The following is a 16,497-nucleotide window of genomic DNA, read 5'->3' on the forward strand; positions in this document are numbered from 1 at the left end:
GTCTAAGACACTTAGAAGTGCGAATTGGAGAAAAGTTATGAATGAGGAAATGAGAGCACTTGAGAAGAGTCAAATATGGGAAATTGTATAACTTCCTAAGGGAAAAAGGTTAGTTAGGTGTAAATGGGTATTCACCATGAAATACAATGGAAATAGGACACTACAAATCTTAGTTGGTCATCGCAACAATTTAGTGTTAAGAATGTGTTTTTACATGGTCAATTGGAATTGAAAGTCCATATGGAAGTTACAAAATTTTAGGGACACTTGTGTGTGTAGGCTAAAAAAAGGCTTTGTATAGACTTAAAGCAATCTCTTAGAGCATGCTTCGATGTGGATTCAGTAAGGCAATGGTAGTGATGAAGTATAGAAAGAGTAAGGGAGATCACACTTTCTTAATTAAGAACTTAATTATTGGAAGTGTTACTACCTTAATTGTCTATGTGGATAATATAATTATTATTAGAGATTATTTGAAGGAAGTAGAATGACTTAAAAAATACCTAATTATAGAGTTTGAAATAAAAGACCTTGGGAAACTGAAGTATTTCTTAGCCATAGAGGTGGCTTATTCAAAGAATAATACTTTTGTATCACAACAAAAATGAAATTTTTAATTGCTAAGGGAAATCAGGATGCTAGGATATAAGTAGGTTTATAGTTTTCTTGAACAAAATTACAAACTTGGTGATGTTAAGGTGTAAACCAAGGCATGAATCAAAGGTTAGTTGGAAAGCTAATGAACTTATCCCACACTAGACTAGATATATGGCTTATATCATAAGCGTCATAAATTAGTTTATGCTTTCACAAAGAGGAAGTCCTCATAAGTCATAAATTAGTTTATGCATTCATGAAGAGAAAGTCCTCTTGAATCAATCTAAAGAGTTCAATCCTCTTTAAGCAATCTACACAATTCATTGACACTTGAAATTCACTCTTGGAAAGGGTATTTTGTTTAAAAAAGTATGTAATCGATTTTGGAAGCATACATTGAAGGAGATTGGGCAAGGTCTGGGCAAGGTTAGTGATAGATCGAAGGTTAACATCAAGATATTGTACAATCATGGGAGGAAACTTGGTTACTTAGAGAAGTAAGAAGCAAGGAGTTGTGACTAGATCAAACGTAGAAGCAGAGTTCAAGGCCATGATATAAATAATATGTGAGCTTCTTTGGTTAAGGATTATTCTTGATTATCTTAAAGTTAAATGAGAAGAAACTACGAAGTTATATCATGATAACAAGTAAGATATTATTATTGCACATAATTCTGTTCAACATGATTGTACAAAGCATATGTGTATCATGATAAAAGTTAGTCATTATTATTGTACATAATCCTGTTCAACATGATTGTACAAAGCATATGGAAGTTGACAAACACTAAATCAAAGAGAAGTTGGATGGTGGCTTGATTTCTACTCCTAATTGATAGATATCTAACTAAAGGACTTCTAAGTCAAGCATCTGACATGAGTACGAACAAGCTGGTGATAAACAATATCTATGCACTAGCTTGAAATGAGTGTTTGATGAATTAGTTAAGAATTCTTATAAAATATGGAAGTATACAAATAAGCTAGTAATGGACAATATCTATTCACTAGCTTGAGGGGAGTGTTGGTGGATTAGTTAAGAGTCCTTACAGAATACGGGAGTAAAAGGCAAATTGTTAGCATGTTTTCAAATTTAAGAATCTATATAATTTTTTTCTATTTTTTCTATGTAATTTTGATACCTTGATTTTAGGGTAGATAATTTAGCAAGTTAGTTGTCTCTCTTTCTATTGTATGTAAATGCTTATAAGATTATATAGATTCATTATTCGAGATACAATAGTATGTATATTCATATTTAGTTTTAATTCTAAAAATAAGGGTTGATTTTATTTGTCTTCTCTAAGGCTTTGGCTAAGCTCTTATAGATTTGAAATTTCATTAAATATTTCCCCTATCATTTTCATTTGTTATTTTTACCAACCTCCCTTCTCAATCAAAATAAGGAAGACATTTGATGAAATTTTGAACCTATGAGGGCTATGTATATTTAGCTAGAACCTTAGGGGAGGTGAATGAAATTAACATTTTTTAAAATTCTATTATTTGGAAGATTTAGGAGTTTTAGGAAAAAAATAAGAGTTTAACAAGTCAATACATTAGTTAGGTTTCTATTTTAATGGTCCTATTGAATTTCTGGGGTATTTTTAAAGCTTGTAAAATAAGGCTAATAGCTTTAAAACTAGATTAATGAAGTGAATAAATGATGAATAATATGATTTATTTTTTTTGCACACTTTGCAATTTTCAATAACGAGACTCCATTGTTTTTCCTTTTGGCAAGAGGCCTAGAAAATATTAGTATGATTGAAGGCTTTATCCTATCCTTTTCTTTTCTATCATTTTTTTCTTTCCTATTTATTTTTTAACTTTTTTTTTCCTTGCCACCATGATTTTATTTGTCACTCTTTTCCTTAAATCCTAAAAGATTAAAACACTAGTCATCTTACATCAATTTTGGTGTAAAAAGAAAGTTCTTGAGCTGAAGGTGCATACTAAATGTGGAGTAGAACAATTAATGTAACCATGGTTAAGCTGCTTTCCCGAATAGTAGAAAGGGAGACGAAATATATGCTTAGAACCATCAAAGAGAAAAGAATCAAAATTTGAATTCAAGATCTAGGATGCAAAAAATTCAATGGTCATGTCATGGTGACTGAGCTCTATGCAACTAGAGATTGGGAAATCTTTTCTTTATCTCTTAATGGCTAAGAAGGTGTTCGATGTTGTGTCGTGGGCTTATTTGAAGAAGTGAAATGCTACTCACATCTATGAATTGAAGACGACCATTCATAATACAAAACAGCATGATCACTATGTGATGATTTACTATGACCAAGGATGAAATTATCGGTTTTGATGGATATATTGGTAACTTTATTTTACAGATATATCGGGATATATTGAGAAATATCGATGAATATTTTGACATAAAATATCAATGATGTAAAATTACTGAAAACTCTAAAAATATTATGAAAAACTTTTAAAAAATTTATAAAAAGTAAAAATAAACATTTTAAAGTTATTTTTTTGAAAAAAATGATATATATAATTTGCCATATTTGATAATAATATCATATAAATTTATAAGTGTACATTTATTATTAAGTTGCATTTTATATTATTTTATAATAATATTAAGATATCATGTCTAATTTTAAAATATATTTAATACTTTTTATATATTATTTTATAATAATGTTATGATAACATGTCTAATTTTAAAAAATATTTAATATTAAAATTATGATCCATTTTAATTCAAATGTATTCAATGATATAAAATAAATGATTTTTTTTTTTAATTTGTATTAATTTTTTAAAAAAATTATCAAAATTTTAAAATAAAAAATACTTATACAAATTATCATTATTTTTCTATGTCATTAAATACATCCAAATTAGATGAATATGCATAAAATGTGTTTTCAAGTTATAAACATTATTATTAAATATCACAACTATACATATATCATCATTTATTTTATATCATATAATTAAATTGAATTAAATAGATCATAATTTTGAAATTAAATATATTTTTAAATTAGATATATTATAGTCGAATATCAAAATATTATTATGAAATAATATTTAATGTAATTTAATAATAAATGTACCCTTATAAAATTCATATTTTTTATCGATGTATACGATATTATTATTAAATATGATAAATTATATCATGCATATATCAAATTCTTCAACAAAATAACTTTAAAATGTCTATTATACTTCTAATTACATTTCTACGAGATTTTTCTTACATTTCCATGAATTTTGATCAATTTTAGATCTATGAATATTTTTTTCAAAATATCCGCCGATATATCTATAAAATTGAAGTATCGATATATCCGTAATTACCGATATTTTCATTATTGGTTACAAGAACTCAATCTCCTTCAACATTTTAAAATGACAACCCTTGAAGATGCAATGACTTTGGCAGAAATTCTGGAATGCAATGAAGTGTTTGATTTTTTGGTTGGCTTCAAACCAAATTTGATGAGGTAAGGGGTAGAGTCCTTGGTAAAAAGCCTATTCCTTGTCTTAGTGATATGTTTTCTTATGTGAATGCTAGGAAAAGACCGAAAAAGTATTATGATGGGTCCAATCTCATAAGAAGTCTTGGCTTTGAAGATTGAACAAGATGGAGGCTTCAAAAAGTTTCCCTATCTCTTTAAACAAATTGGAGAAAAAGATACAAGAATCTTTATAAGATCCTAAAATAAGATTTTGATAACTGTGTATTACCCTAGAGATTGTTCCCACTCTGAGGTACCAACTTAAACCTAGGTCAAGAGTGCATTAAGCACCTTACTATAACGATCATGGATTTTGCACCTATACACATTCCTTCTCTTAGGACTTAGGTTAGGAATGCCTAAAGCTAGCCTTATTCTCATATCAGTATTGGAACTTAAAAGACCAACAACTATCCATTAAGACAGTAAGGCTACTATTAGTATTGCTCATAGTTTGGTCTAACACAATCAAGCATGTAAATGTGGATAAGCACTTCATAAAGGAGAAAATTGAGATTTGCAAATTGTAACCCCTTTTGTGTCTACTAGACAATATGTTGACTAACCAGCCTTTATGACCCTTATTTAATAGGGAAATAATGGTTACTTTTCAACCTCTTAATAGTAAAATCAATAGTTGTATATTGAAATTTAAATTCTGAAGTTAGAATTAGAATTCCCCTGATTTTTGGGACAAATTTCTAAGAGTTATTTTGTTTCCTTTTTTCATTATATAGATGCCTATAAGATGTACAAATTTTCCTCATATCAATCTATGAGAGTACACATATGCCTACATGGTATAAGAGCTTTAGGCATTTTTTTTAACAATTGTTTAAGTTTAAGAAGTTCTACGATTGCTGGTGTTTTTCTACCAGCAATGAAGCACCATCCTGATTTGAAAAACAACCCTAAATTCTTTTGTATTCAACTAGTTAGAAAGCTTCAAGGTAAGTGGTGCAAAATAATTCCAGTGAGTATGTGGTAAAACCTAAGAATAGGCAATGATGCAAACATGCACATGTTGCTCACTCTGAAGAAATCACCTATAGAAAAATAGATCAAACAACTCTGAGATTGGCATATTCAAGAAAGAAGAGATAGATTAGCTTGGAAGCCTTCCGATAGTCCTAGTGCCTCATGCTTCCTTGCACACTCAACTAGATTTTTGGATTCTCATGCTCTTAGTGCCTTAGAAAACTATTTTTCAAGTGCTTAAGTCATTGATTCAAGTGTTATTGACCATATGACAAACTCTTCCCATCGGTTGTCTTCATATAGTCCATGTCCTGGAAATAGGAAGATTAAAGTTGTTGATGGTGCATTGGCCATTGTGGTTGGTTAGGGCACAATAAATTTGTTATCCACTCTATCATTAAAATCAGTAATACATGTGCCAAGATTATCTAAGATTATCTATTAACCTTTTATTGGTCCATCAAATCACTAAAGATTTAAAATGTCATATAACATCCTTCCCAACTCATTGTGCGTTTTAGAATCAAGCTACAGGTAAGATGATTAGGCATGCTAAAGAATAGGAGAGACTTTACTTTCTTAAAGCTTGTTGTGAAAAAAGTGATAGGTTACCACTTTTCTTCCCACCTCTCTAAAAAATTTTCATCTAATAAGGACTAGATTTGGCTGTCACCAAAGATTGGGACATCCACCTTTTCTTTTGCTGAAAAAATGTTTCCCCCCTATTTGAAAAGTTAGATCTCAGTGCATTCCATTGTAAAGTTTGTGAGTTGGCTAAATACCATCGAACCTTGTTTTTATTAAACAATAAAAAATCTTTTCATCCATTCACTTTGATTCATACTGATGTATGAGGTCCTTCAAGAATTCTAAATATTTTATGTTCTAAATGGTTTTTATCATTCATTGATGATTGCACTAGAGTTACTTGGCTTTATTTGCTGAAAAATAAGAATGATGTGAGTAATGTGTTCCATGTATTTCACAAAATGATTGAAAACTAGTTTAAAGTTAATAAAAGTTGTCAAGTTAGACAATGCGAGGGAATACTTTAATTAGGTTCTATCATTTTATTTTATTTTTTTTTTTTAAAGTATTATCCATTAATCCTCTTGCATAAATATCCCATAACAAAATGAGGTTGCAGAAAGAAAAAATAGGCATTGATTAGAAGTTAAAAAAAGCCCTACTATTCCAAAATAATATGCCTTAAGTCCTATTAGGGGAAAACTAGTCTTTTTGATACATAGAATGCCTTCTAAGGTCTTGGATCATCGATCCCCAAGGGCTATCCTCTCATAAAATTTTCTCGACTTCAATGGTTTCAACTAACTCCTCCTTAAAGTGTTTAGGTGTATCTCATATATGCATATCCATGACCAAAACCACAACTAAGCTAGATCCTAGAACTCTTCAAGTGTATCTTTATTGACTACTCTCCAACAAAGAAAAGGTGCAAACGTTATCACCCATCTTCCAAAACATTCTTCACATACATGGATGTTTTGTGGAAAAGCAACCCTTTTGCCTTAGACCTGATCTTCAGTGGGAGCCTTTGTTAGAAGATAAGTCTCCCATTCTAATGAATCCACCAGATCTTGACTTACCCTGTGACCTTTTTTTGCCCTTTCACCCACTTGGTATCTCTGAGACACAATTAGAAGAAAAAATACCCGTCAATACTATCACTACACTATTACAAGTCTATTCAAGAAAGAAGTCTCACCCACTTGGTACTGAACTTTTTACTTCTCTTAATTTACCTTCTTCACCACACATTGACCAACCCATATAAAAGCATGTGGATGAACCTGTCTTCAAGGATCTAAATTTGCCTATTGCCATTAGAAAAGACATGCACGTTAACTAGCTTGTAAAGCAGCATGCGGATGAACTTGTCTTTAATGATCTAAATTTGTCTATTTCCATTAGAAAAGGCACCCAAACATGCACCAAACACCATATTTCCAACTTTGTCTCATTTGACAAATTGTCACCCTCACACAAAGCCTTCCATAGTCACCTAAGTCCCTTAGAAATCCCAAAAATGGTTCACGAGAGAGAAATGCCATGAGTGAGTAAGTGAGAGCACTTGAAAAAAATCAAACATGGGATGTTGTAAAACTTCCTAAAGGGAAAAGACCAATTAAATGTAAGTGGGTATTCACTATTAAGTACAAAACTGATGGGACTTTAGAATGATACAAAAGTAGATTCGTAGGTAGAGGGTATACTTAGACTTATGGAGTGAATTACCAAGAAACTTTTGCACTAATGGCAAATATGAACACATTTCAAGTCTTATTATCTTTAGCTACTAATCTTGCTTGGTATTTGCAACAATTTGATGTTAAAAATGCCTTCTGACATAGTGATATGGAAGAGGAAGTCTATATGGAGGCTCCACTAGGATTTGATGACAACTTTGGTAGTGATTTTGTGTGTAGACTAAAGAAGGTGCTATATGTGCTTAAGCAATCTCCTAGGGCATTGTTTAGGAGATTTGCTAAAGTCATGATGAGGATGAAGTACCGATAAAGTCAAGGAGATCAAACTCTCTTTAACAAGTACTTAACATCTAGAAAGGTCACAACTCTAATTGTTTATGTGGATGATATAGTTGTGACTGGGGATGATTTAGAAGATTGAATAGCTTAAAAAACATCTTGCTGCAGAATTTGACATTAAAGATCTAAGGAGGCTGAGGTACTTCTTGGGTATTGAGGTCTCTCATTCGAATAAGGGCATTTTTATTTCACAACAAAAATATGTTCTTGATCTCCTAAAGAAAATCGAGATGTTGGGGTGTAAGCCAACCAATACTCCCATTGAACAGAATCATAGGCTTGTGGATGACAAGGATGATGCAGTAGTGGACCAAGGTATGGACTAAGGGCTAGTGGGAAAATTGATTTACTTGTCAAATATTAGGCCTAATTTAGCCTATGTTGTGAGTGTGGTTAGTCAATTCATACATTCACCAAAGAATAGCCATCTAGAGGCAATCTATAAAATTATAAGATATTTGAAACTCAATTCTAGAAAATGAATTTTGATTAAGAGGAATATGGACATAAATTTGGAAGCATACATTGATGTAGACTGGATAGGGTCAGTTTTAGACTGAAGATCTATCCTAGGTTACCACACATTCCTAGGAGAAAGCCTAGTTACTTGGAGAAGCAAAAAGCTAGGTGTTATGGGCAAGTCAAGCACAAAGGCAGAATTCAGGGTTATGGCACAAGGAATATGTGAACTTCTTTGGTTAAAAATCATTCTCGATTTTCTCAAGATTAAATAGGAAGGAACAATGAAGTTATACTGTGATCAAAGGTTGGCCATTAACATTGCCTATAATCCTATCCAACATGATTGGACAAAGCATGCAAAGATTCATGGACACTTCATCAAAGAGGGATAGTGGCCTCATTTGTTCTTCCTGTGTTTCAACAAAAAGATAGTTGATAAATATCCCAAGTGACTTTCAAGTCAAAATTTTTAGATGATTACTAGCAAGCTTGAAATGGAAAACATCTATTCACCAACTTGAGGGGGAGTGTTGATTAATCAACCTTTTAATAAGGAAATAATGGTTGGTATTCAACCTCTTAATAGACAAGTTGATAGTTGTATATAGTAATTTAAATTAGGAAGTTAGAATTAGAATTCCCATGATTTTTGGGACTAATTTCTAGAAATTAATTTGTTTCATTTTTTCATTGTTTCCTATAAGATGTCCAATTTCTTCTCAAATCAATTAACAATTGTTCTCACATATGCCTACAGAATGACTAGAAAATGTCTTCACTAAAATAAGTCACAAACACCATGTTTAATTCTATAATAAACAAGCTGGGAACACATAATATCTATGCACCAGCTTTGATGGGGGGAGTATTGGAAAACATGGAATATTTTTTCTGATTTGATTATGGATTAAAACCATGGGATTTGAACTGAAAATCAAATTAGATCCATATACTGATAATAAGATAGACAAGTTAAAGTAACACTAGAAATTTGTTTTTATTTCCTAAGCCTATTTCCTTTTTCTTCCCCTTAGTATACAACTTATATAAATAAGTTGTAACTCAATCAAATTTCACGTTTTCAGTTCTCAAACATGAAATTGTCATAAAGTCGATAGTTTTCGTCAAACATGTGTGTGGTTGCATAAAAGTTACTCGTAATGGTAGGCCCAAAACTAGCAGTGTGTCAAATGAATGGCCTAGGTTGTATTCTAAAAACTGTGATTAGGCAGCTCAACCTTTTAAATATAGGAAGATCATCTTTTCTTATAGGCAAATGAGAAAAGTATATTACAAGGCACCTAACAGAAAGGGGCCTGACCCTGGTACACAGGGTGTGTATAAAGCAAACCAAAAGTGGGAAAAAAGGATAAAAAAAGACAAGAAAAGCAAGTGCCTATCCTTTTCTTAGAAATTCAATAAAATCAAGTGGGGAAGAACCGAAAAAGTCCAAAGAGATGCTAAGATGCTAGGAAAAGAGAACAAACTGTAAGAATAAATTCTTTATTACCACAGTCGGACTTGCCTTTGCCCGTAGACTCCAATTGTGTCTAATCCAGCAAAGAGAGGTGGGTCTTTAAGATCTTTGGCTTATTCCAACAAAACTCTCATGCCAACCTATCAACAACTCCTTTAAGGATAGGGAACCACCAAAGAATAAGAATGTTATTATTCCTTATCTTGCTTGCCAAGGTAGCATTTACTAGCAGGAGACCAGTCCCCATTCCCAAGCTGATTCATTGGTAAAATCTCCCCTAACAACCTTCTTGATAAATTAACAAACTTAAAATGTTGTCCCAGGTGTGAATCTCTTTAGCCAGAAAAGAACAAATAGCTTTCAGGCTTAATAGTTGGGATTTGATTTAATAGATAAGTCACCAAGCCCACACTAACTTATCAAAGTAATTCTCACTTACTGACATAATGAATGTAGTGAAAGAAAGCACACGCCATGCTAAGTTTCATATCATGGAAACTTCTCCTACTCAAGGGGATCAATGACCCTAAACCCCCCAACCTTTTCACAGGTGTGACACCCAAGCAGTTCTGCAAGAAGTATAATCAAAAGCATTGAAAAAGAGTCTCAACAAACACTTCCCACATCAGTCATCCAGCCAACAGTTTTGTCTGGGGACGATCTCTCATGATAGTGATTCTTGTCACCTTTTTCTGATTGCTTTCCAAAGGCAAACTCTACACCACTCACTTTCCTCATTAGAAGCCTAACTTGATCCTCCTTGAAATTTACCTTGAATGACTCTCCTCCACAAGTTTATCACACTCTATCCTAAACCTTCAAAGTCACTCCCAGGTAAAGCCTTGTTGAGCACTGAGAGTTAAGTCATTAAAAAGGAGTGAGCCAACAATCAATTACTGGGCAGTTTTTGATTCTCTTGATTTTGAGAAACATCCACTCACATTTTAAAAATTAGATGTATGATATACTAATTAAAAATGTTACATTTGTTTTTATGTTCTGAGGACAGAAAGGGAAGAAAAAATGATGTGAAAAACCTATATCATAAAGTGTCAAGTTGAGAGCTTAAACAGTACAACTATTAACTAAAGGCAAATTTCTGAGATTCATGGTAGTGTAGGACTACTGCCTTCTGTTGTTCTTAAATTGAAGTCCAAATTGGCCCCTAATTTATTTTACAATGTTAAGAATAGCATCAGCTTTTACGTTACAATGTCCACTAAAATGCATAGGATAACTACTGAAGCAGAATTTTAAGAGTTCTGTAGTAAGATCAAACAGGTTCCAGCACCCATCATTGTCTAGTGGAAATCAGGTTAGCCCATGGCACTACATCTTTGATCTTAGCTATTGAGGTAAAATTTTAAGATCTTCACTAGGAAGAGTTTGTTAGAAACTTAGAAGTTACCTTTCTAGATTTGGTTTGAAGCAGGGCAGCATCAAGTTCTCTCTCTAGTTGCACAAGGTCAGTCACGCTCATCTGCTCATCATTTTGCCCTTCAAGTTGGCTGTGGAAACATGAGATTAATTAAATTACAGGATTGTATGAAGCTTGTAAGCACACAAGCACATAGGGAGGTTTTTGTTGTTGCCTTTGCACTGTCTGCAGTAGCTCAGTCCAGTCTCTTGTATACTCGTAGTGACAATTCTGTGGTACAGAGGAGAAAAGTCTTTATTAGTTACAAATACATGATATCAGTATTATATGATATTAGACAAAAAGGGTGACCAGGCAAAAAAATTTAAACCAAATTTCACATGTGTATGACAAGAAATTCTATTCTGTTTCTACTGTAGACCCATATAATTATTGCCAAAGCTTGTTCAACCATATTCACATCGATACAACTGGAACTATACCCTGTATATTGTTTTCCAACTGTAAATAGTAAAAAGTGGTAAGACTTGTATCATCATTGTTAAATTTGTATGACCAAATAGGTTACATATGTTGGTCAATCTTACATTAGCGGTATCAATCTCTGTTATGCCCCAACTTAAATCAACACAATACATTGGTTGGGAAAGTATTGGTGCAAGACTCCAGAAGGAATGTTTTAGATCACTATCAGCTTGCAAAATTGGCAAGCGTGGGGCTCTTTTTCAGATGAGAACTTGTGAATGAAGGTTACTAAGTCGTTATTCCCCTGTACTCTAAGGTTCTACCTAGCATAGATTTAGATGTTGCTACAGTGGGTAGATATTTAAATGAAGGTTTTGAGCGCAGCAGCTGAATACTATTCTGTGGGAACCTAACAAATATCAAGTTGGAGGAGGAATTCAAGCTCATGAAAATTGGGTGGGATATCTATTTTCAAAGATGCTACAATCTAATGTTAATAAAGAAAAGGAATTGGATGAAGTTATCCTTAGGGCAGAACAAGATGACTGTTGTTGATTATTGATATCACATATGTTCATGATGCAATCATGATTCCCTGGTCGTTGTCCATAACCATGCCCATGACGCAATCACAGTCTACTGGCAGAGTCACCTAGTTGTTTATTATTATCCAGATACCAATCAAATCAACAAATTAAGCATCTTGCATAAGTAGAGTTCTAATCCACCTGCGGTTCAGAGGTTTCTATTCAAATTAAACTATCCCAGACGGTTTCTGGAGTAGGCAGACTTTAGTAAGATTAGTATTGTTTCTATGATGATGTCTCTACATGACTTCTGCAAAGTGATGTGTCTGTGAAACTAACGGTTGCCTTAGCCTTTTGGTTTCATAGTGTGAGATAGTATATATTTCCAACATGAAGTAGTTATTGTCATCTAAATTAATGGTAAAAGAAGTTCTAACTGGTTTATGATCTGGCTAAAAACATTGAGAGGCAAAACTAGCATTTGCTTACCTCTGATTCATTAGCACCTGTAGAGGCATTGCCTTCTGCTTCAAAATGACTCTGATAACGTTCAAGGATCCTAGCCAAACTGAAATCACAAACACTAGTTATGTAGACCTTTTTGAATTAGGAGTGTACCAATGAACTGAATTAGAATGCAACAACTACTTTCAGGATTATAGCACCAACTCCACAGTTCCATTGAGTACCAAAATGTATATGTTCATCTATCAATTTAATTATTAAGTCCAGGACAATATCTGAGTTATGTTAAAGAGAGAATCAAACAATACACCGAATGGCATGCCAGGAAAGATTATACTATGAAAGAGCACATTTAATTATTATTATACAAATGTTCATAGTGGGGACAGAGATTTCTTTTTTCCTTTCTTTATTCGAACAATTTTTCTCAGAAACAATCAAGTAATTAAATTCAAAATGGATGAGAATTCATATGAATTTAACCAAAAAAGGATAAGAAATTACAGCCAAAGATCTCCAAACAAAAGCAACAAGAAGCAGCAACAACTCAAAAGTGGTAAAAAATTTCTTGGCACCACACTAAGCCGATTCCCTTTTTGTTAGGCAAGCAAGGAATCCAAGTGATACCACACACCAAAAGTTTTCATAGACCTCACTTTTTTCATTGACATCTAGTATCTGAGGCTCCCTGTATCAGGTAATTGGATAGTTGCAGCAATCGAGTGTCAGCCATTGTGATCCCTAATAATTCACCAATCCCTCCCTATCCCAGATTACCCAATGGGCATTCATCAACTTAATTTGATCCGGGGATGATTCCCACTTTGCTCTCACCTCCACAGCTCTCCTAGTAGGATTACCAGCAAGGTCCCTGTCAAGGAAGAAAATACTCTAGCAGAAACCAAAAATACCAGAGATGTCAATTTGCTTGCTTGTGTAGTTTCAACAGAAGTTGACAATCCAAGATGGTGAGAAAAGGACTTGTCTAGGATGAAAAAATGGCGAGTCCCTACACCTTGCTTTTAGAAAATTTTTGGGAAATTGACACTAAAAAGGCAGATCCCCCCACCATATGATAGCCGATCCTCAAAACTACATAGATATAACCCAGATACAGTAGTTATGAATGGAATGGAGCTTTGGCAAAATGTTGAAGTTAAGTCATGGCATGTTTGGGCTAAATGTGTGGAGAATAGGTGGGGTTTCCTCAGTAAAAACTAGGTTACTTGGCAACTACTATCAGAACTAAGACAGATTTATTAAAGCATTAATAACTTAATTACCTTGTTAGAGAACTGTCCAGGGATTTATGCAGTTTCACCCATAACTTTAGATCACTAATACGGAATGGATCCAGTATAATCCATTAGTGAAATTTATTAAATAAATTTCACTCAATTAATGTTATGTGAACTCACAAGATGGAATCACATTTGCTAGAGGACCACCACCATTTGAGCGATGGCATACACTATTATGGCAGCCAAAATGGCACTGTCCTGCTACATCACAGATATTAATCAAGCACTATAACTCATGTACTAGTGTTGCTTCAACAACGGAACAAGTCCTTAACTAAAGTGCAAGTTGTGAGGACGTAATCATATATCGATTGGCTTAATTCTTTCAAAATTGTCTTAACTACTCATAAAAGAGGCTTGGTCCCAAGCTTTACATCAATTAGGTAGACTAAATTACACTAGTGGCTAATTTTAGTTTTTATTGTTAGCCATCTCTCAATTCCCCCAATAACTTCAGCTTTTGAGATAAATGGTTGTCTAACATGGTATCTAATTATTCTTCTTGTTGGTCTATGACAAGATAGTCTCTGGAGGTGTAGGTTTTAGGTCACACATGTAAGAGGTGTCACCTATTCCTTAATGGCTTAAGCTTTTGGGTAAATGGTTATTCAACATGATATTATTTATAGTTATATAATGAATTGAATAACCAAATTTTCTTAATGAGACAATGAAATCAAATTTCTAGTTAACAAGGGATTTGACTTGTTTAACATAATTGATATTTTTTTCCTCATAATATAATATAGTTTTTTTCCCTAGTAATCTAAATCCATTTAGAAAGTGAGGACAATCCCAAATTAGAGCCCTGTGTGAAAAAGGCTAAGAAGAGTGTGAACTGTATTTTGATTTTCTGTTTGTTTGATTGAGGGATGTGGTTTTTCTCTCTCTATGTTTTAAGGATTTATGGTGTATTTCTCGAGGTAGTAGACATTAGCCAACTAGCAAGGTAAGTATGTGGGACAGAAACAAGATAGATAAGTTGGTGGGAAGTAATGAGGATGGCATGTGATTTGACTTGTTTAGCATCCTCAATATTTTTCCCTATAATATAGTACACTCAATTATCTTTTCTTGACTATTCTAAGTTTAACAACAAAATACAATTTTATGTTTTTAATTGTTTCCTTTTCCTCTAAATTTTTTTCCATGGTTTTACATTTCTCATATCATTTTGATTCATTTATAAAACATGCCACTTTTAGTTCCAATCATTTTCTATGACAGATCTTTTTAAACCCTCTCAAAATCAAAAGTTTGAATTAGACCACACAGTTGTTGAAGGGGTGCTTAAGTTAAAATATTAAACTTCTAGAATAGGTACAATGATTGGAGCCAAAATATGTGCTCTAATGACACATATTCGATATGATTTGTGCACCAAAGGACACTCAAATCACCCAACTTGACCTAAATCGAAGCTAAGGCCCTAGTAATGAGTTTAAGTTGTATTTTGGAGATTTATCTCGGGTTCAAGGGAAGAAAAAGGTGCAAGTTGAATCACTTTAAATTTTGAAAGATCAAGAAAATGTTAAATGAGGAAATAAGTGAGTCAAGACTCATGGACCATGAGGAAAGGCAAGACGCGGATATCATGAGTTTGGAACATGACAAATGACCATTATGGAGTAAGAAAGAAGGAAAGAAAACATGGGAAATGAAGCATGAAGCAAGATTCAATTGCATGGAAATTTAGAACTCAAAAATCTAATAACATATGCTCCAACTTTGAGGACAAATTTGGAGCACTTTTTGGAGTCCATTTTATACATACTATATATCGTTTCGAAGCTTGGGAAGTCAGGAGTCCACCACTTCAAACGGTGTGCAAATCAGAGTTGAAATGAAGAAGTTATGGCCATTTGAAGATAACTGTGCAGAGCTAAAAGACCATTTCGAAATGATTTCGAAATTCAACTTATGAATTCAAAATCCAATTCGAAATGACCCCAATTTCGAATTCACACACTACCACATTGATAGTTCACCTCCTATACTTCGGGAATTGCATCTTGGGCACGTCATCCGCCCTAAGTGGGCTCCACACAACTAGAAATCACTATTTTATTATTTTTTTAGTCATTTTAGGTAATTATTTGTAAAATAAGTGGCCAATAGGAACATGCCACCTGTTACGTTTTTTAGTGGAAACTATAAAAACTCGATATTTAGTTTTTCTAGGGAGTTCTTGATATTTTGAGGAGTAGAGATGGCTTGACGATTCTTGGGGGGAGAGAAGAAGACCTTAAAGGTTTTTCTTGGTTTGTTTTCTTTCTTCTTTTTATTATTGAATAAATTATTGTTTTTAATTTCTTTGAAATCAAAAATGGTTCTTTCTTATTCTTTTATGGCCTATGTATGTGAGGACATGCCCACAAGAGGCTAAAAAGTCATCTTAGGGTGAAACATGAAAACCTAGAGTTAGATCTAAGGGAAACAATGGGTGAAACCGGATTAATAATGGAATGAATGAAAGGTTAGGGCACTAGTATTGAGATCAAAGTACCCTTTAAAGTTAGTTTGACTTAGGAGATTATACAATCACATATTCCTTGATACTAGGGATTCTTGGTAAGTCTTGATCTCTAGTTATCAAAGGTTTTATCATTGTTATCTACTCTAAGGCAAATCTACATAGAGTGGTAAAAGCTTAAAAACCTTAAACCTAAACCTAGATTTCATGTTCATTCATCTATTAGGTAATTCAATGGAATAAAAATATTAAAAGTTATGATATAGATCAACTCTGAGGTGTGAAACTCAGGTCGATCTCATTAGACCATGCATTT

The 16,497-nt window shown here is 33.2% G+C and overlaps 1 protein-coding gene across 1 annotated transcript in view; it reads right to left on the reverse strand.

Annotated features, from left to right (window-relative positions):
- Nucleotides 1–16,497, reverse strand: part of FLC (flowering locus C) — an 85,135-nt gene that overhangs the window by 8,373 nt on the left and 60,265 nt on the right. The window contains 3 exon segments of the mRNA NM_001281128.1: nucleotides 10,981–11,080; nucleotides 11,165–11,220; nucleotides 12,432–12,510. Coding sequence (NP_001268057.1) covers nucleotides 10,981–11,080; nucleotides 11,165–11,220; nucleotides 12,432–12,510 — 235 coding nt within the window.

Source organism: Vitis vinifera, chromosome 1, assembly GCF_030704535.1.
Source record: "Vitis vinifera cultivar Pinot Noir 40024 chromosome 1, ASM3070453v1".
Taxonomy (NCBI): Eukaryota; Viridiplantae; Streptophyta; class Magnoliopsida; order Vitales; family Vitaceae; genus Vitis; species Vitis vinifera.